Source organism: Lactuca saligna, chromosome 5 (assembly GCF_052625555.1).
Source record: "Lactuca saligna cultivar CGN05327 chromosome 5, ASM5262555v1, whole genome shotgun sequence".
NCBI lineage: Eukaryota > Viridiplantae > Streptophyta > Magnoliopsida > Asterales > Asteraceae > Lactuca > Lactuca saligna.
The window spans coordinates 128,517,675-128,541,198 of NC_136421.1; the positions used below are offsets into that span (position 1 = coordinate 128,517,675).

The following is a 23,524-nucleotide window of genomic DNA, read 5'->3' on the forward strand; positions in this document are numbered from 1 at the left end:
AAAGGCCTAGCAACTCATGCGACTGCTACCCCCATATTCTTACCACCGCCCCTTCCCTAGCAACGGCAGTGGTTGAACCCGAAGGCTCTTCCATGGACAATTGTTGATCATACTGGAACAGATGCTAACACGATTGAACTCTGACTTCATTAGACGACTAAGCAGCTAATCTAACCATAATCCTTCCACACAATACCCTTGAATTGAACCCACCAACACATTGGAATAACCACCAAACAAACTAAAACCTGCTCAGAAAGATATGACCCACCAACGGTCTTAGCATGCAAAATGGCATATAACAATTCTTGATGATACAACCCAGAAAATAACTAAGAGCCAAATCAGAGATAATTCTTACCCAAATCAAAGCAAAAGATGACATACCCATAAAAGCACCTGCCACACTTTGAACTAATACGTACATCCTCATGGGCCCATTTATCCTTCGTGAAATCACCACGGCCCTTCGGGTTTCTAACACTAGCTATGGTAACGTCCTATGGCTCCCATCTCCGAGGTAGACCATGATTTTGCTTCCTCTTTCCTAGCTGCCAATCCGAACCAATCTCATTTTCTTGGGTTACCCCTACCATCCCCTTAGCCACCTGCACAACCATGGTCCGACCCTAGAACCTAGCGACCAATATATCCTTAACGCGCTTAATAATGTCGGGTATCTCATCGTGTATGGCTCGCTAGATGCCTGTGGCAATCCAATCATGAGGTTGACCCTCCTAAATACATGGTTCATAACCCACCTCCGATCCCAAATGACAAGAACTAACAATAGGATCGTCTTTCCTCAAGGATTCAAGGGATCCACAACCTTGGGCTCCAAATGAACCCACAACTACCCTGCTATAATCTTAGCCTAAAAGGCCCCGAGGAAACCTTCCAAGAGCTCCAAAATCCCTTCCTTAACTGAACGAAAGATCACAGGTGACGATTCCAAAATATTGCGAGTAATCTCCGAGGAGATGAACTCCCGCATGCGCTCATCGATCGGCTCAACACTTGTACCTGAGCCTAATTCTGAACCTGAACCTCTTTCCCAATTTCTCAACACCTTACTGAAAACAGCATGCAAAAGATCAGTACATACTCAAGAATCCTCATCCCATAGGCTTCCTACATTCTCTAGGACTCTCCCTGATTCAAGTATAGATCTTGTGCTTTCAATAGTACAGGCTCAATACTACCTTCCACACCTATCCATACTTTCCTCAAGAATCATCCTAAATCCTCCAACTCACCTTCTCAAACCAATACTACAAGAAATCTCTAACAAACACAACAAAACCCACTAAAACATTCCTTAGGCTTTCCTAGGTTCCCGGCCTCACTCTACCATCATTTGCGGAAGAACTCTCCATAATGCTAGTTACCCACCTCATGATTACAAGCACATGCAACAAAGATTAGATAATCCTTTGAGTAACAGGCTCATCTCTATAACGGTTGGACTCAAACAAGAGTTGTGTAATAGGGTAAAATCCATCACTCTGAGATAATTCAACATTTATAACATGTGACTTAGCATATTCACTTAGTAGCTAACTCCCATCACCAAAACGTTCCACCAAGCACAAAGCAAGAAACATTCGTGCAGTAGCACTCCAATCAATAGAAAAGTCCAAAGAACATTCCAACCCACATACTACAACTCATGCTAGGGACATCCACTCTCACTGTCGGTTGCCTTATGCATGCAAATTATACACAGAACATGATCAAATAGAATGTCGAATAAAAGAATCTACCCTAGGACCACAACCAAACAAGGAACAGGAAATAAGGCCAAATCAATCATTATACATCTATATGATCCTAACCGTATACAATTTTCGAAGCATACACTTAGAAATTATTGATACCAATATATATCCCCAATATCTCATAGCATCCAATGTTTCCTACGTTCCAAGGCATCACATATCAGGCCAATCTATGATGCAATTCTTGAAAACATCCCTAGCCTCATCCTAGCATGCAATTCCTATAGCATATAATTATAAAAAACATGTATGGGTATTCTTGATAATCACTTACTTGAGCTCGGCCGATTGCACGGACCACACCCCTTTGTCTTTACAAAAATCCTTTTACTAATTCCATTCCTTTTACAAAAATCTTTTTAAAACACGTTTTCTTTTTTAGTAAAATTACTAACTCCTCGGTTTGAGTTCAGTCACACTCGAGAATATGCCCAAATCCCTCAAACCAAGGGTAGATACCAACTTGTAATGTCCCAAAAATAAGACCTAAAACTTTCATTTTCAAATTAATAAAACCAACATTCAAGAAACATCATCATAAAAATCCAAATGAAACAAATGTATCAATCATCACATCATATCAAAGCAAATCAAGAAAATGTGGAACGAGGTAGTGTGTGCTCTACAATCATCTTGAGCTCTTCCTTTTGAAAATAGAAGTACCTGAAACATGAACTGAAAACCATAAGCACCAAGCTTAGTGAGTTCCCCAAAATACCACATACCAATCATACAAATGGGACCAGCCCTAGGGTTCATTCCAACCCAAAAAGCAAATATGGGCCCCACTTTGGGGCCTCTCCCTAGGTTATATTTCAACCCAAACATATCATAATGGGCCCCACCATAGGGTATATTTCAACCTGAACATATCACAGTGAGCCCTGCCCTAGGTTATATTTCAACCCGTCATGCCATATTAGGCCCCGTCCTTGGGTGTGTTTCAACCCAATCACAAAATGTATCACGCAACGACTAGCATACTGCATAACCAGATAATTAGTCGGCCTTGGTGCCTTCGACCCATAATACCGAGAAGTGACTCACCTCATACAGCTGAAACCCATAGATACTCTCTGACTTTAGATCCACAAACAATCTCGTGCTATCAATTACCCAAAAATAACATTAAATTAATAATTTGGTCTCGACTCACACTAAGAGTCCAAACTAGGTTAAAAGACCTTTTTATCCTTCTGTATGCTTGGGCCAAGGCCTAAGCTGAAACAAATAATCCAAAGGCCCAACTTCCATATAAACACTTAAGGCCCAAATATGGACCAATTTTCCAAATTGGGCCACCGAAACCCTTTATGGGTCTAAAAGCCAAAGCAGCCCAAAAGGTACAACCTAGAAGCCCAAAAAGAAGCCTAATGGCCCAACAAAGCCCAAATTATGAAAACCGAACAATTGTCCAAACCTCAAAATCTCAAAAAACCCCTCTAGGGAGTACACCCAGCGCACTAGAGACGTACGCCTCGTGTTCATTACCGCAAAGCACAACAAACAACAGCCTGATGCACGATCCTCACATTACATTGAGTGTACCTCCTCGTATGCCAAACGTACTATTCAGGAGACCAAAAACCCATGTTTTACTCTTAATAGGTTAAGTCAAGATGTCCAAAACATAGATCTGGTCCCAAGCCAAAGTCCTAACCAATAAAGTTTCCCACTTTACTAACAAACACGACTTAATGGGACTCAAAACTTGAAGAAGGAACTAAATAAGAGCTTAATACAGGCATGGACCAAAATATTACATAAAGTTTCCACTTTTATGAACAAAGGAATTTATTGAAGCTTAGATATAACATCCACTACTTTTGTAGTAGATCAAAAGCTCACATTTTCATCAAGGGACTTAGCAATGCCAATGAACTCCATAAAGTAAATCCAATCACAAAGATCATCAAGGTCAAAGCTTTTCACCTTTGGAAGATTGGAAATGGAAGGACGCTCTTGGATCTAGAAGCTCAAACCACACCTCCAAATGATTCTCTTCTTCTTTTTCTCCACGCACCCATTAAGCATATACCAAGCTCAAAATCACCAAATTGCACTTAGGGTTGAATTCTAGGGTTAAAAATGGGTGGTGGTTAAAGGTATTAAGGTATGGTGAAGAGAAAATGAGCCTAAATAGGGTCCAAAGCCCTAAAATAGGGTTTACATGAATCTGGATTACGCCCCGCGCACTCCTCACAAGATCATGATCCTTCTCCTTCATACACCCAAAGTAAACCAAATTAGAACTAGCATACTTTCCTTCGCATCAGTACATCTCGCATACTCCCTATGTATGCCCCGTGTACTAGGGTTCTGCCATAAACATTGAAACCTTCCAAAAGGCCATAACTCCTTCATTATAATCTCAATTCTAATGATCCTTATATCCATGAAGAGGCAACGAGGAGCTCGACGATTTTATCAACCCATACTTGCCTTAAAATATCCCGAATGAAAATCAATTTTTTCCATAAAAGCTCGAGCTGGCACTTTAGCAAAATACCCCTTAGCTCCAAAATACGAACCGAACACCCATATCATCTAAATTGCATCACCTACACCCAAATGGGAAGCAATTCAGAATAGAGCATTACACATAAGGATCAGGAGACATTAAAGAGTCATCTGGAATACAATACTTTGATTGATCTCCAGGTTCAAAGTTATTAATGGAACACTTATGAAAAATGCTAAGAATTTCGTATACCAAATGAACTTCACCATTAGATATAGAAAATTTCATCAAAATCTTAGTGGAGGGCACAACATACTCACGATGAGCAGATTGGCAAGAAGGATCAAGAGCAGATAGATGAGATACACATATGGTGTTACCATTAGAGTTAGTAATGCAATGAATATCAATTAAAGTTTGATTTATAAAATATGTACTTAAAAATATAATTTTAAAGTATGTCTATAAACAATTAATGTTATGGAAGGTTTGTTTCGTCTCAACCTTTTTAATTATGAAAACAACACCTTCTATATCACCTCCAAAAAATTTCTTGCACTTATCCGGAATCTGAGCGTTAATAACTCTCGTGATATTATAGTGAGAAGAAGCCTAATTTTTAAAATAAGCTAAACAGATCTGGCATGATTAACAACTTTTTCTTTTTCAAAATCAAGAAAATTATTTGTCAGAGAAATATAATTGTTTCCTTTTTTATAGAGAAAGAGATTTTGCTAAGAAGGATAATTTTTCTTTGAGATTTCTTAACTCAACTTTGAAAGAAGATCTTTCTTCATTTGAAATAAATAAATCAAAATTTAAGTGAAAAATCGTGTCAACCTCTTCAGTATTTTCAATGGAAGAATATTTAACAAAATTTTTTACCTGATATGCTGAGTTTGAGTGCCATTCTGACTTAAGGTCTATAGCAATTTGAGAAGGATCAGCGTCAAGAATACCAACATTGTCATTTGATGTATTATTGTGAGATTCAGCAATCTAGGCCATGAGACACTTACCTTTTGAAACTTCATCACCTGAGAGGTTTCTTTTTCAAAAGAAAATGATCATCTCTTATACAGTTGAGTAGTTTTGAACCAAATGAGAGACAAAATAAGGGAGTGAGTTTCCAACAGCAGCTCTCTCCTTTACATCAAGATTTAGCACCCGTTTCTCTTTTTTTGTTGTATCCCAGCGCATATTTCATATTTAGCTTACTATTAGATGCACCATCATTGGATGATTGATGCATAATGGCAATAGGACCTTTGTTGATGATGTCAAGTATGTCAAAGTCTATGATCTCGAGAGCATCCATGGCTTTTGATTTCCATGCAGTGAAGTTGAGTTTATCAAATGGAGGGATCTTGTTGCAAGCAGTCGATTTGAGATAATAGGAAGTCAACATGATTACTTGAGTATATCAAAACCTATTCTGATACCAATCAAAGGTTTGTATTGATCGGATACACAACAAGTATATTCAAAAAAGAACAAACTAACTAACTAAACCAAAATAAAGAACATGAAACAATCACAAAGATGTCTTTCACCAAGAAAGAAGTTGTTTTCAACAATAAAATGGGTTATCAGAAAGACAGTCACAAGGAAAAGGTTGCATTAGGGTTTCATCATAATGTTGAATATATACTAAAATATAGTAGTATATCCCTTCAATCAAGGGATTGTATCTAATATATCCTAAGAACTGATCCTTATCACCAAGATATTAGATCTGCTATCTATTCTATACATATCTATATAATTACCTAATATACAAATATTATAATAGATCACAAACTACATGTTGATACTGATAAGGCTTGACACGTTGGTGTTGGTGTTGATGTTGGCGATGGCACTAGCAGTCAGCATGTAAAGTGTTTCACTCATCAGATCATAAGGTATGACCTTACACCAAACTAGAATACTGCATTCTTGGTTCCACTACTTGTGATGCATAAAAATGATTGAGTCAGGTTTGGGAAAACCTGGTGAGATACATAGGATTTTCAAGCCCATAACAGTTTAATGATAATTAGTAATATCATTCCTACAAACAACATTATAGTATAAATTATATAAAATCTAAAATAATACCAACTACTCAACCAAGCCAATCCTCACAGATCCTATAGCAAAGATTATGTGGAGGAATCACCCAACCTGATGAACTGTTTAAGCAACTATTTGACTACATAGCTAAGGGCGTCCATGGATAGTGTAAGTCATATAAGGCAACCAATGTTTAGAGATTTGAGAAATACGGTATCCTGTTTTATCTACATCCATTAGTTGTAAGTCAATACAAGCAACGTAATTCACTGGACTGCATCGAATAATCAGGTGTTGTCATTTACTCTGGTCGATGACCCATACATACTTACCAGTTGTCTAATCTAGACCCACCATTTCTGGCCATCCAAGAAATAAGAGAAACATTATGTTCTGATCTTAAACATTCTACCCAGTCATGAGACATATTCGATGTTAAGCTTAATTTGAACTAACCAACCTTTACAAGTCTTATTCTTAAACCTAAGGAAAGACTTGTAACTAAGGGCAATCGAATTCTGATACAGTTTCTAATCCAATAATATTATCCTACTTAAACAAATATCATATAGCACAGATAATATAGGCAAGAACTTAACGTTTCGTATAAATAATACATTTATTATGATCTTGATAAAAACTATGCACTAACCTGACAAATTGTCTGGTGATTGGTGAATCAGGCAGAGCTTCACCTTACAGCTTTTCAAAAAGACCTAGATGTACATAATGCTAATTCTTAATCTAATTTCATACTTCATGGAGCTATTGTCCTAAGGGTCTATATTCCTCAATAATCCTAAAGTGTACTCAAGATCTACCAAACACGGAATGAACAGGTAGGATCATATCAGAGGTACATTCCATTTGGTATACAGGGTATACTATTTGGAAACCAAATTTAAACACTTCACTAAATCCAGCCTAGACATCACTACCGTAAATAGACCAAGCACTAATCGTATGGTAAAGAGAAAGGCTCATTTTGAGATCATTCCACATGTTCACCCAGTGAGTCCATTTGTATCTACTACTAATTAAATGTACATTGGAAGCGAAGCTACCCGAAATACTTGGAAGATCATAGATATAGTAGTACCAATTCGTGTGGCTCTACTTTAGGTACATCATCATATCAATCCATAAGTTCCTATTCTTAGACTCTTGATAGATACTGTGATGAGAAAATTTTGATCGTATCTCAGAATCTAAAAGGATGAAGAAAACTTAAGTGAAGTGAGCTAAAACTAATCGTGAAAGATGGACTTTGGTTGCATAGTTCGATCATTAGAATTTGGAGTTGCTACTAGGGAGTTAGGATAATTTAGTAGATTACTATTACTCTTTGGTGAAGTTTAGAAATACAATTTTCATTTCATACATTATAAGGACAAGTTTCAATTTTCATTTTATTTGAACAAAGCCAAATTTTGGTTTACATAGTTTCCTCGCCATATTTCCTTGCAATGCAATTAATGAATATTGTTAGTTATGTTTCTAATAATATCAATATTAATTATGGATTAATTCTTGTAATATCATTTGTGGTATTATTTGACCAGGTGAAGATAAATCTCATCACCAACTGGATAGATACTTGTTGTACAAGTCATATTGTATAATCTATGAGATTCTTGTTCATTGGAAAATTATAACTTAATTCATTGTTTACATGCTTTTTTGAGGCAACTGAATGAGTAATGGATCTAGTACATGTTGATATGGACTTTTTAGATCCACCACAAGGGATGATAACTCTATTTGTCATGATTTATTGATGTTTAAGTAAATATGATTTTGTTTATAAGACTAAGCATAATTCTGATATCTTTGAAAAGGTTCAAAGAGTACCAGAACAAATAAAAAAAATCTATTAGGCAGAGAGATAAAAGATTCTCCAATATGAAAAGAAAGGAGAGTAGTTTAGTATCATGTCTTATGATCATCTTAATAATTGTGGAATTATATCACAATTAATCCTCCAAGAACATATTAGTGTAATTGAATTTGTGATGTTTTCGCTAATAGAGAAACAAAGGATAAATTGAGATCTATTCTATGAAGGGTTTTCTTGTCGAGAATCCACACGAACTTTTGAATATTTCTTCTAGCTTGTCAAGGAATGTTCATTGAGAAAAAACTCATATGTCAAGAAGTCAGTGGGATTCATATGGTATTTAATAATTCAAGAGTCAATTGACAATAAACCTTTTAGTTATCACTAGCACACAGCCTGAGGATGATAACATGTTATGTTTTATTGATACACTCTTATATATATGCACTTCTTTTTTGAGTTGGCAATGCTTATGAGTTTTATGCTTTCATTTAACTACAAAAGAAAAGGCATGTTGGTCAGTGAAAGTACATTGGTCAATATAGGTGAGCTAATAACAACATGGAATTACTGGTAGGCCCTTTAGCTGCTAGAAGGCCAGAAATTATAAATAAAAATATAAAAGTTCAATCCATAAAGGAAAACTTGTTTTGACTTTTGTTTGTACTAAACCTTGCCTTATGACTATAGGATGGAAATGATGGATCCACAGAACATACATTTAAACTATAATACATATAGTTCGGGAAATACTACACTATTTTACAAATTCAAGAACACTATTCAGAAACAAGAATATAAACTATAACTAGTATAGTTTATGGAATACTACTCTATTACATGGATTCAAGAATACACTACTTAATAATTATTTAAGTATACTTATTTTGCACTATAAAGTACACTACACGTAAACTAGTAAATACAGGGTTGTAGCGCACTACTTCAATTGTACCCATCTGGGTACAGGTCTAAGTCCTACAAATTATAGCAAGATTCTCCTGGAAGGAGAGCATGACTTTGTGTATAGATCTATCTGGGATTGACAACCCCACACCTAAATTGTTAGCTACAGTTAGGTCGGCAGGCTTGGGGTGACGAACGTCATCACATTCCGACTCTTGTAGAACGTCATAGAGGCCACTAGTCAGTTTAGCATGGTTATATGAAACTCACAACAATATTAACTAAAACATTTGCTTACGAGATTAACACTACTTCAATGGTTTTATTTTAATTAATAAAACTACAGTACACTACTATACATTACAGCTGGTGGTATCCAGGCATACATACAAAATATTTTAATACAGTACACTACTATACATTACAGCTGGTGGTATCCAGGAATACATACAAAAGGTTTTCATACAATACACTACTATACATGATAGTTTGTGGTATCTAGACATGCATACAAAAGGTTTTCATATAGAAGACCACTATACATTAAAGCTAGTGGTATCCAGGCATACATACAAAAGGCTTTCATACAGTACAATACTATACATTACAGCTGGTGGTATCCAAGCATACATACAAAAGGTTTTCATACAGTACACTACTATACATTATAGATGGTGGTATACGTGCATACATACAAAAGATTTTCATACAGTACACTACTATACCATACTAATAGTGATATCCAGGTTTTCATACAAATGTTTTGTGATAAACACTACTACGATACACTACTTTCCTAGTATAAAGTACACTAGTACGCCATACAGGTAAGGGAAACATACATGATATGGTTTTATTCATTAATAAGACTACATATACTATTATAGAATATAGTAACAGACATACATTTTGGTCTTAAGGCGTAAGACTACATTTTATTCACTAAAGAAAATATTGGATTTTCTGGAAGTACACTATAACATTCTCAAGGAACAAGAACAAACTTTTCAGTTCAGAAACATACTTATGAACTCACCGACATAAATGTGGATACAATTTCAAAACCACTTGTATTCTCAGGGAACCGGTAGACAGGTACACCCGCAGGTTTTGAGAAGTTGGAGCTTTTAGAGTCGGGTCTTTTATACTTTTTTATACACTTTTGATGTCATACATATTATGCATCGAACAGATGTAAATACTTTACTTTATCAATGTAATGGTTGTGTTTGCTTTGATTACTATTATATAATTGTCATGATACTATACATGACGTCATCCGCCCCCGAGCGTTTTTGTCATTCCGGTTTGGGGGTGTGATACGGTAGCCCATAGCAATGTATGTATGGTGTGTTAGGAATTGGGGAATAGAAAAGCTAGGAAATTCTAAAAATTGTGTTAAACACTTTCAGATTAAAGTATTTTGGGTGGTACTTCCAATATTCTTTAATCAGATAAGACTCAGAGAGACATGAACAGAGAGTGTTTTGATGTATTTTCGTATATACCAAAAAATGAGACCAAACCGACTTTAAGATCTTTGTATGAAAGTTGTCATATAACAGTTTCAAACTGTCATAAAACCATAAAAACGGATATTTTGAAAAAGGTCAAACCATTTGTCAATTCTGTGAAAAACCCAGCCAAAGGATCTAGTCCTTGGACCCCGCCAGGGGCTGCCACCCCTTGGACCCAGCTCCCAGGGGCACTGCCTCCCGGACCCATGTACGTTCAAGGCTTTCGCCCTTAAATGACAGTGTACTTTGAAATTTGATCAAACATAAACAAGTATGTACTCCACACCTTCATTACTTTTTTAATATTTATTAATATCACTTTGGGGAAGTCACTAAGTTTTATGTTTACGGTTTTATAGTTTGAACATTTTAATGTATTTTCAGTTCCAAAGGGAAGGGCCCGACATAACTGCACATCATTCTCTCTGATGATGTTTCCACATTAATAATTGTTATTTTACTCTGATGATTATAATACATTTTACTATGATGGATTTTGAAACAAATACTATGTGAAATTGGTGATTTTAAAATTGAAAAATTTTATTTTTACTTTGAGATGTTTCAAAGTTTTTTTTAATGTTTTGTTGGAATTATAACATAATTTATACTTAATGTTTATATCAATTTATGTCATGTTGTTAATTTTTTAATGTTTCTATTAGTTTTTCTTCATTTAATGTATCGTATCCGTTTTTAATATTTCGTGGCGGTTTATGCATATGGAAGGTGCGTTTTTTTAATAAACAAACAAAACTTATTATTGACGACACCTTTAGCGACGACAACAGCATTAACAGCGACATGAGCATGAATGGTGACGATTCTTATTAGCGTCGACTTTTCGATCAATAGCAATGAAGCATTAGCGGCGGCCTTTTAGCGCCGATTTGTCGCCACTATTACCTTTACCAACGGCATTTTACACCTAATGTGTGGCAAGAAACTTTGATTTGGTGGTAAAAATGAAGTGGTAATAAAGTAATGTCTATATGACAGAAAAATATAATAAAGATGACACCACACCACCTAATAACAATCGTGACTTGTAAACTTGGATGCTCACTAAGTTAAGGCGGTAGAGTTTTACTAATTTAGGGTTTTTACCATCACATATTAGTTTAAGGAGGGATTTACATTCACACATTAACTTATCTTTTCTATTTAACAAGAAATCTTGACCTTTTCATAAATGATGATGTCAAAATTTAGAGATTTTTTTTATGCTCACTTAAAAAAGTAAATTCAAAAAATGACCAAGTCGATGCATCCAACTTGTTATTATTAGCCATCTCCACTCCTATGCAACATAAATAATGCATTACCCTAGATTTGTAAACTTCAACCAAGGGTCTAGACTATGTACGTAATTAATTACAACCTTAACCCCGTTTTTCATCCACGATGGCATCGATCATTATTCAACATTAGTAACCAACAATAATTTATCAAGATCCGGCCACACTTTAATTATATAAGTATTATTACATAGGTCACAATGAAAAAAAATACCAATAGAGAGAATGCTGAATTCACATGCCCTTACCCGTAGAATATCAAAATTCCTATCTACCAGTTGGCTGTGTCTAAGTATTAAATTTCAATAGTTTTTTGGATTTAACAAATATTACACTTATTAACATATTTAAAACATCATGTAATTCATGGAAGAAACGCAACAAATTGGTAATAACTAAAAAAGTATTCCCGATAAAGGCATCATGTCCTTCGACCTTAGACAATTTTATATGCATGGAAGACTAAGCTCCATTATTAAGCTTTATGGACATCGCGAAAAGGGGTTTGTAACGATGTATAATAGAGAGCTAAATACCAGTGTTAAAGAAAATTTGTCCTCTTAATCCTGATTAAGTTTTTTGTTTGTTGTTTATCAAGCTCTATCTACCGTTATACTCTCAATATCTAATGGCAAACAGATCAAAACAGGTATTGCCAAAACAACCAGTCACATAGTCTCAACTACCAACTAGTATATATTATGTAAAGCAATATGAAAGCACAGTATGTCTAATTTGGAGGCTGCCTGCCTATTATTCTACAATTAATCCTACATATCAATAAACAATCTTCAAAAATAGCGTTTTTGTCATTGTTTAATATACTAAAAAGACTAAACCGAATCTTTGCTATTGGAGATGGGGAAACAACCTAATGTCATTATTGAAAATGCTTTAATCCCGTTAGTTAGTTTATTTCTTTTTCAATTTCCACCACTATACTACAATAATACTCAAGATGAGTATTTAAATCTACTTGACAATCGACATTGTTTCAGGATTTCATCATAGATTCATAGATTAGCATTCGCATAAGCTTAATTATCCAAATATTGCGACACCTACTCCAAAGGTATATATGATTATGATTTTGTTTCAATATAACCAGTCGCTACTGATTCTTTCTTTAATCGTATTTGGTCATATCATAGCGTTGTTTACTAGCTATAATTATGTTTCAGCAACATGAATAACGGACCATCCTCCAATGCAAAATGGTTATATGATAGTCCAATCCATTCTGATGTAGAAGCCAAGCTGCGACATTTCTTGGTTGAATTAGGGAACGCTGATCATAGAATACTTGGAATTCAGGTGCATACCTCTTCCCTCATATAATTGGCTTATTATAAAGGAAAGGTGCTTTCGTTCTCTCGTTCATGCAAAAGATGTTAATACCCTTGTAATCATCTTCAGTCTTCGGTTTACCTGTGAGTTGTAACACAAAGTCTTATCTGATCTTTATGTTTCTTAGGTTTCTGCATACAAAGATGGGAAAGTGATAATTGATACGTCAGCTGGAGTAATGGGAAAAGATGACCCTCGTCCAGTTCAGAATGATACATTATTTCCGGTTTTCTCTGTAACTAAAGGCGTCACGGCTGGAATGATACATTGGCTGGCTGATAAAGGGTATTTTCGTCAATTTTATAGTTTTAATACCCTTAAAATTAGAAGGAGCTATCATGACACTCAAGTAAACATTAACATATGTGGATTCTCATCATAGGAAACTAAAGTTTGACGAAAATGTTGCAAACATTTGGCCAGAGTTTGGCACAAATGGAAAAGATCAGATAAAGGTTCATCATATACTTAATCATACATCTGGTCTACACGATGCTCTTTCTGTGATTGTTGAAGATGATCCTATATTATTCTGTGATTGGGATGAATGTGTAAAACGCATTGCGACAGTTGAACCAGAGAGTGAACCCGGTTGTAAACAAATATATCATTATCTGTCGTATGGTTGGCTATGTGGTGCGATCATTGAGGTAACATTACACACATCTTCCTTTTTTCAAGATCTATATATTTTCAATGATGAGGAGACCATTTTCATCTTTTGCATCAACAAGAGATTTATTTACTCAAAAGTTTGTGTTTCACCTTGTTCTATCTTTTTTAGGTGGTACAAAAAGTTAGAATTTTTATCTCATTGATCTCACTTCTCAGTTGTCAGTCCAATGCGCATTAAATGTGGTGTAACCTATTCTATTACAAATTGGCTCTAGTCCTTGATGTCTCTTTGTGTTGTTTTTGCCTTGAACATGAAAGCAATGGTGACATATCTTCATTTTTATTTCATTATTTTCATCATTGACGTTTACATTATGTGCAGCATGCATCGGGGAAGAAGTTTCAAGATATTCTTGAGGAAGCTTTTGTTCGCCCACTTAACGTGGAAGGCGAGTTTTACATAGGGATTCCTCCTGGTGAGATTTATAAAAAATCAAAGTATAGAACGACTTTGTACACTTTTTTATCAAATTAGACACTCCACTATTTTTTTAGTAACTAATTCCAGTATACTTTTTTGACCGGTAAAAGAACTTATTTTCCCTAGTTGCCAGATTTTGAAAAACGTTAAAGTACGTAAAATCACAACATGCTTTCACCATGCTATAAGTGCATCTTTGTGATGATTGTAACTAAATTGATAAAAATAATAACTGTTAAATGGTGGTGTTATGATTTTTTGTATTTTGTTTATAAGAGAAAGCAAGCAACTACGGAAATCAATGCGGTTTTACAAAAGTAGAATAGTTTAATCAATATAAATAAAATAACTAAGTGGTTTAATCGATGAATGACAAAAGTATAAATGTTACTTTGTAAATTGCCGTGTCAGATAGTTTATAAGGAATTTTTGTTTTTATGTGGAATACAGGTGTGGAATCCCGTCTGGCGACACTTACGTACGATAAAACTGAATTTAGTATGTTTGTCGCTTTAACAGCAACCCCTGAGTTCATGTCTCATGTGCCTTCGTCCTTCACACCCAACATACTTGATGTCCTTATTACCTCATCAAACACTCTCAATGTCCGTTGTGCCATACTACCTGCGTCTAACGGACACTTCTCTGCCCGTGCATTAGCCCGCTACTATGCCACCCTTGTGGACGGGGGTGTGGTTCCTCCCAGCCAATCCTCCTCCCTCCCACCACTTGGAAGCCACCCTCATCACCCCATTACTCACAGTCACACCACTAATCCTAATCGTGGATCTGATCTTAACATTGAAGTGCTTGAAAGCGATGACACAAATGATGAAATAGATAGTAAAATCTTTAGCACTCAAAAATCAAAACTTCATGATTTGTTCTTGGGAAACGGAGTTAATAAAGATTTAATATTACCGAATGGAAAATTCGGGCTAGGATTTCATAGGATTAACAACATTGATGGTTCGATGATTGGGTTTGGTCATGCAGGCTTAGGTGGTTCGACGGGATATTGTGACATAAATAACCGATTTTCGATTGCGGTGACCCTAAACAAGTTGTCTTTCGGGCCTTTGGTCGCGGAAATAATCCAATTTATTTGCTCAGAACTTGATCTTCCTGTTCCGGATGATTATGCAGGATCTTGGGAGTTCACCAAGAAACCGGTGTTCAATTAAAGGTGGCTTGATTGAAACTTGCTCATACATACTTGGACACTATTTCAAGTAAACGTTGTTAAACAATGTATTTTTGCAACAACTTCAGGGTTTTTTTGGAACTGACATATATATATATATATATATATATATATATATATATATATATATATATATATATATATATATATATATATATATATAATCTACTCTTAAAAGAACATTTAAATTCCCTACTTATGTCTACAACGGAGCTTGAGCCATCAACCTTAAAAATAGGGTTGGTCTAGAAGCTTTTGGTAACAACCTCCACTTAAGTGTAAGGAAGTATACCTTTGTTGTGTAAAGCAATATTTTATATATTCACTCTTTTGCGTATTAATTCTCTAATTCTTGTTGTCATGATTAATTTGAATGCAATGTGGAAAATTTATAAATTTTTGTTGACGGTAGTTGATGATGTCCCTATAAAACATTTTATGTATTAGTAACCGGATATGCATAGTATTTCAAAGAGAATTCAACACTTTATATATGTTATTCGTTTAAAATTTAATGGGTGATGAAATATTCAAAAAGCGCTGCTCCTTTGAAAAGTAAGGTCCCGTTTGATAATTACTGACTCAGAAAGTGTTGACTGAAAAATGTTTGTCTGGGTAAGAAATCCTGATTGAGTAAAAAACCATTGTGTTTAATTGTACATCTGACTGAATGTGTTGCCTGATAAAAAAATGACAATTTTACCTTATTGCTCTATACAGTAATGGATAAAGTTGCTAAAGAATTATAGAAACATACAAATTGTAATACAAATTGTCATTCAACAATGCAAACAATTCATTCATTTACCAGATTTACATTCATCAATCAATTTAAAAGATTGATAATCAGCCATTAATTTGAAGTTTAATAATTATATGTTACTTATGAGACATGCAACAAACATTAGCCATAACACTTGGAGCAAAAACATCAAGTATTAAAAGAAAAACAAATGATAAACTCATATGAATACAATTACATGTAATCTGAATAAAAAAACATAAAGCAAAAACATCAATCCCTAAAATAAAGTGATTACAACTTGAATTTAAAGAATAAAAAAATAGAATAATAAGATCCAATATTATTTCTACAATAGTCACACTACATCGGAGCGTGGTCTAGCTCTTGTTGAACCAATAACTTTCTTTGATAAAAATTCAATTCATAACAAACTAAAGAACAATTACACAACATAAATTAAGATTGTAAAGTCTTGTATTGTCATAAGTTATAACTCATCCAAGTGAGATATGGAAACAACATGAACTTGATTTGGTTTTAGGAAGAGACTGGTAGGAGTTTGTTTTCACAACATAATTTGGTTTCATACATCCAAGTGAGATCAAAACAACATGAATTTGATGCAGACTGAGGCATCATACTCTTGACGAAGGGTTTCACACAGGCTTTAATGGTGGAATGACCAATCATGATGTCATGACTCCAGGTTCAATCTAAATCGATGTACAAGCAAATCAATTGAATGATATTTAAATGCATAAATTCCAATATTCATTGATTTAGATAGAACAAACCAACAAAATCAGAATAAGAAAACATAAAGTAGATGGTCGATTTTAATTCATGGCATATAATCCAAAATTAAAGAACAATCCCAGATCGATTGACAGAGGAAGAAGCATTCCTATTTTCTCGATAGAAAAAGGAAGTGATGGCATCGATGGAAGAAGGAAGCGATGGCGATGGTGACAAGGATGATGATTTTCATCACTGAGAAGAGGACCGATTTGGCTCAAGACCGGGTGAGATTGATGAGGGGTAAGCTTGGGAAGTTTATCAGTCAGCAACTATTTTTTTAAGGTCTCGGTCAGATGGAAAAATATGCAAATCAAACGGGTTGGATCGGACTGGGTCAGACAAAAGGTCTGACCGGACCCGGTCAGACCCAAATCAAATAGGACCTAAACCTTTGGTTTATAACTTAGGTCATGATATATCTACCACATGGCCTAATGTATCATTCTATCTCATCATCTGTCACACCCCCAAAACCGATAACGGCGGAATACGTTTCGGGGTGGAGGACGTAGTGTACGGTATCATCACAATTGCATAATAGTAAAAGCAAGAAACATACAACCATTTCATTTACATAGTGAGTGTATTTACAAGTGTATTTTGTAATGTTCAACAAACACCAAAAGTAAACCAAAAATAAGAGATGGTTCTTGCATGCTCCATCTTCTCCAAAAATGTTGCATTCGTACCTGTCTATCTTTGACCTGAGGATACAAGTTATTTTGAAAAGAATATCAGCATAAAGCTGGTGAGTTCATAAGAGTTTAGTGTGAGTTCTTATATAAAAAGCATTAGAACCGATAGTATGAAAGGCTGAAATTTACAGTCATAAGTAGTAGTAAAACCTAGAAAATCCTATATTTTCCATAAATGTATAATAAGTGAAAACCTTTAAGAAATATGTCATTTTCATCTTTGAAAACCATTTATCGTGGAAGAATAATAGTGACTCACCAATAAATAATGTAATATGGTAAGTTATACTTGAAGTAAATAATAGTGGTGCAACTTCCTTTAGTACTAGATACTTGTTTACTTCGGGATATTAACTTTACCTTTGTTTAGTATTTTAGTGCGGTTATAGTGTATTTCTTGTATGTTACCAATAGTGTGAGTAATAGCGGACCCCATGACCTTCCCGGTCATGCACAGTGTAGTGGAGTAGAGGCATCCCTGGACATGTGCGGCTCGGACTGAAGTTAACAGTCGGGATGTAATAGCGTCTGCCCCGTATAGATCTATACATAAGCATCGTCTTCCTATCGGAAAACTTTTGGGCGTAGTGCGTAGCAAATAGAGTATCTCATAGTGGGTTAATGTGTTATCTCATGATTAGTACTTTCTTTTTGTATTATAGTGTAGTAGTCTTTTGTATAACTCGTATTGTATTCTCTTATTAGTGTATAGTTTCATAATAGAGAGTATTATAGTGGTGTAGAGTAGTAGTTAAAGCGAGTAATAGAGGCCTTAACTATACCTATTATAGTTAACTTAGTGTGTATGATTCTTGTCAGCTTAGTGATTTAGGCATCTAATGAAATAAGAAATACTCGTAATCCATACTAATATACAAGATATATAACTAAGAAATCAACGACAGTCGGACGGATAACCACTACCCTAAGCCCACAATCAAACAAGAACAGGAAATAAGGCGAGCTATCGGTCCTATGTCCTTCAAATCTTACTTATATAAATATATCAGTGTGGTTACATTTTATAAGAAGATTTGTTAAATAAAAGTATTGTCCAAGTATTGTCCAAAAGAACATTTAAAAAATTGTTTGTTTATCCAAAATAGTTTTGAAAACAAATAATTTATTTATACGGCATAGTGATAAATCACATGTGATTTGAACTACGGGTAGTGAATCACATGTGATTAATTCTGTAACATGAATAATTGTCTTGTATAACTTTTCATAGACATGTATAATCAACTTGTATCCCCCCCCCCCCTAAAGCATATAAAACATTTGAAAGGTTCATTAAAGGGGTATGCTCACCTGAATTCGCGTAAATCGGGTGAACCGGGTAAATCGGGTAAAAGTGTCGGTTGAGCGTTTTGTTCCAAATAATGACTTGTGCACCTTTTAGGATCCTAATGTCATATGAAATATGTATTTTACAAGAAATTAATCATTTTATGCTTTCCATTTAAGTATTTAGGCCTTCTAACATCAATTCGGGGTTTTAGGGCCTAGAAGGAGTTCCCGGGAGTGGTACAAGGCCAAGAGGGGTTTACGGGGAAGTCCATGAGTTCACTCCCTTGGAGTTTACGGCCCAAAGGCCACTCCTTGGTAGTTTACGTCCGTAAGCCCCTAGGCTTGACCGTAAACTCATGTGGTCCTCTAAAATTGCAAGTTAAGGCCTTTAATCACTTCCCTAATTTCCTAACAAGTGTCTTGAACTAATTTGGAGGGTTTAAACCCTCATTTAGGGACATTTTGGGGAGTTTACGGCCAAGGCTTGTGCTTAGGCCGTAAACTCCATTTTGTTCTTCAAAATGTATGTTTAAATGGTCCAAAACACACTCCTACATCTTAGATAAATTTATGAAGGCCTTATGTGGAGTTTTGGGGCATTTTGGCATAAAAATTGGGGAGTTTACGGCCCAAGTATAGTCTTGGCCGTAAACTCTTCTTTTGGCTTCAAAATGAGATGCTTAATGGTACAACACACTTCCCTTCACCTTAGATAAATACTAGATGACCTTAGGTGGGGTTTTAGGGACTTTTTGGCAACATTTTTGGGTGTTTACGACCCAAGACTATTCTTGGCCGTAAACTCCTCTTTTGTCCCTAAATTGTGTTGTTTAGTGGCCAAAGACATTTCCAAGTTTCATAGCTAATTTACTCTATGCCCTAGATGAGTTTTTGGGACATTTATCAAGGGTTTTTGGGTGTTTACGGCCTAAGCATAAGCTTGGGCCGTAAACTCCTTTTTAGGCTTCAATTTCTTATGATTTCATGTCTAAAATCTCCTAGGTATATCCCTTAATTAATATATAAGCTTAAAGGAAGGAAAAATGAGGTTTTTGGGCAAGATTTTAGGTGTTTACGGCCTAAGGGGCTTCCTAGGCCATAAACTCCATTTAATCCCCTAAATCTTATGATTTTTGGCCTCAAAATGTTATGAACTATGATTTGGACAAGGTAGGGAAGAAACCCTTACGTTTTGAAGCCTGAATTCGCGGTTTTGGAGTCGGGTTCGGCTCTAGAGAGAGAAAGTAGTGAGAGAGAGTGAAGGAGTGGTAAAAGGCTTAAAAGTAGTGTTCATTTGCTTATATATGTCTCGGGTATTGCACCCGGTACATGGCTACCCGATGCTAAAGTTTAACGGGGTCAAAACTTTTTACCCGGGTGAAGTGGTTGAAAAGTAATATAACTCTGTTTAGTTAAACGGGGTTATCACTTACAAGTTATAATTACTTATGATAATATTGGGACATATAAATAACTAGATATTTGTTTATTGACGACTCCAAACATTTAAGAAAATAACATATAGTGACGCATTCCGTTAGTGAAGATAGGATTTGTAATACCAAAGGTGGAAAGGAGTTGTTTATTGACGACTCCAAACATTTAAGAATAATAATTTGGGGTTGCCTAACAAATTAGTCGATAGCTAACAAGCTCACACAGTCGAAGAGCGGGTGTTACACCATCCTAATCAATCATACAAGGTAAACCATTAGTCTACCTTCTAAAAATATCAATATTACTAAAGTCAAATAGGTCTAAAATTCAATAGCCAAAGTCAACCCCAACTAACCTCCACGTCGTGGTGGCTTCACAGTAAAACAGTTCCGACTAGACCAACCACCACGTTGTGGCAACTACATAAAGAAAACTTATTGGATTAAGCTCTCAATATGTTAATCCTTCAGTTCTAACTTTCTAGGATACTTCTTGGGGACTTAATGGTCCATCAAAATCCGAACTTTTATGGACATGCAAGACTCACACATGTCCTTCATCCAACTAGGTCGCTATATGAGAAAAATGACTTAAACCATATGCATGACTCTAAAAACTCAACCAATTTCTAGATCCATAAGGTATTAAGCTCAAGGGACCTTGATGAATCATAAAGTTGCAAACTTTATCTCATTGATCTACTCAAATCACAATTATCAACCCAAATATGCATAGAATCCAAGATCTACTAAGAACGAACCAAAAAAATTAAGTCTTGAAGTCTTTCAAATGGTCCAAAGAGTAATACCAAAGGTGGAAAGGAGTTGCTTTCTTGATCCTTGCATTGTAATATTATTATTCTTCCTTTAGAGTACACCAAAAACACCAAAATGAGCTCAAAGCTTGCAGAGAGCCTATAGTTGATCAAGAATACTTTTGGAGGGGATGGAGGTTGAGAGTAGACGAAACCCTAGCCATCACTTCCTTTAAATATGGCATTGAGCCCGAAAACTAGGGCTTTACACATCCGACGTCACCATGTCGTGGGCATTGCATGACCACTCCGTGGTGTCTAAATGGAACACATGTTTCATATAGAAATGTCACTTCATGTTGATCCCTTTCACCATGTCATGGACAACCAATTTTCTTAAAGTTAACAATTTGTCTTCCTATCTAAAACAACAACCAATCTCTCCACATAGTTCAGGTGCTCAGCAACCTGAATCTCATCCAAGGAAACTACTACGGAATCATCAGAAAAACACTTCCACGGCTGAGAGACATGAAATGTGTTGTGAATCTGTCTAAGCTCGACAAGAAGATCCAAATGGTACACAACCTTGCCCACCATATCGATATATTTAAAAGATCTAATAAATTTGGGGCCCAACATGCCCCACTACCGAAATTGGATGACACATTTTCAAGGTGACACCTTCAGAAGCACAAGATCTCCCACCTGAAACTCAAGGTCGGAACGACGTCGATTATCATAACTCTTTTTCTGCTATCCGCGATTTGCAGCCTATCTTGCACATACTGAATAAAATCCATGGTCTTGAGCACCACTTCAGTTCTCCACATCACTCACTAACTAACCTCACCCCAAAAAATCAGAGTTTGATATCTACTCTTATATACCAACTTAAAGGGAGGCATACCAATGTTGGAATGGTAACTCTTGTTGTAAGAGAACTCTGCTAAAAGAAGATAAGTATCCTAACTCCCACCAAAGTCCAACACATGCACGCAGCATGTCCTCATGTGTCTGAAAGGTCCAATCGCTCTAACCATCATTTTGCAAGCGGTAAGCGGTACTAAAAATGAATCGAGTATCCAACTCCTCGTGAAAATTCCTCTAGAATCGAGAAGTAAAACGGGCATTACGATCGAAAACCACTAAAAATGGAACCCCATGATGTGCAACCACTTCATTTATGTAAAGCTTGGCTAGCTTCCCAAATGATAAACTCTCTTGAATCAAGATGAAGTGGGAGCTCTTACTTAACCTATCAACAGTAACCCAAATCGAATCGACCCCATGTGTCATCCAAGGCAACTTTGTAATGAAATCCATGGTCATCTCCTCCCATTTCCACATGGGAATGTCTAACGACTACACCTTGTCGTGAGGTATCTGATGTTCGGACGTGACCTTCTAGCAATTCAAGCATCGCTCCACATACCAAGCTACCTCCATCTTCATATAGGGCCACCAATAACTATGTATTAGGTCCCATAAATCTTTGTAGCGCCTGGATGGATTGAAATTTTTAAATTTTTTTCTTCCTCCAACAAAGTATGCCTAACCCCACCAGAAACATGAACCTATACTTTACCGTACTGACTAAACAAGACCTAACTATCTCGGACAAATGAAGGAATTTGACCCCTGATCTTTTCTTTCATCCATTTCTTTTCCAATAATCCCATAACCTACACTTCCTTGATCAAATCCAATAATGGTGAAGTGATAATCATCCTCGCATATACGTATCTGATAGGAGCACTGGTCACCTTACAACTCAAGGTGTCGACTATTATGTTGGCCTTCCCATGATGATACAGAATATCATAATTATAATCCTTCATTGCATCTAATCATCTGCACAACCTCATATTCAGGTTCGGATGATCCATCAAATATCTCAAAATCTTGTTATCCATGTAGATTGTACACTGTACCCCATACAAGTAATGTCGTCAAATCTTGAGAGAGATAACCTCAGCCCCCAACTAACAGTCATGAGTAGGATAATTCCCCTCATGAGGCTTCAACTGCCTCGAAGCACAAGTGATTATGTGACCCATTTACATAAGCACTGCCCCCAAACCCACGATAGAAACATCGTGATAAACCACAAAATCACCCACACCCTCGGGAAGGGTCCGTATCAGAGCCTCGCATAGTCTCTGCCTCAAGGTCCTAAGAACTGCACCTCATGCAACCAGAACTTACATTTGGAGAACTTTACAAAAAGTCTCTCCATTATCAAAGTCTTAAGAACCTATCTCATATGCTCCTCATGCTACACCTTGGCCTTATAATAGACCAAG

At 35.9% G+C, this 23,524-nt stretch overlaps 1 protein-coding gene across 1 annotated transcript; it reads left to right on the forward strand.

Annotated features, from left to right (window-relative positions):
* The first annotated feature begins 12,809 nt into the window (after positions 1–12,809).
* Positions 12,810–15,586, forward strand: LOC144997347 (uncharacterized). The gene is made up of 6 exons (XM_078957228.1): positions 12,810–12,924; positions 13,034–13,166; positions 13,327–13,484; positions 13,582–13,849; positions 14,197–14,290; positions 14,746–15,586. The coding sequence occupies exons 2-6, from the start codon at positions 13,038–13,040 to the stop codon at positions 15,477–15,479; spliced, it is 1,383 nt and encodes a 460-aa protein (XP_078813354.1). The 5' UTR covers positions 12,810–12,924; positions 13,034–13,037; the 3' UTR covers positions 15,480–15,586.
* The last annotated feature ends 7,938 nt before the right edge of the window (positions 15,587–23,524 follow it).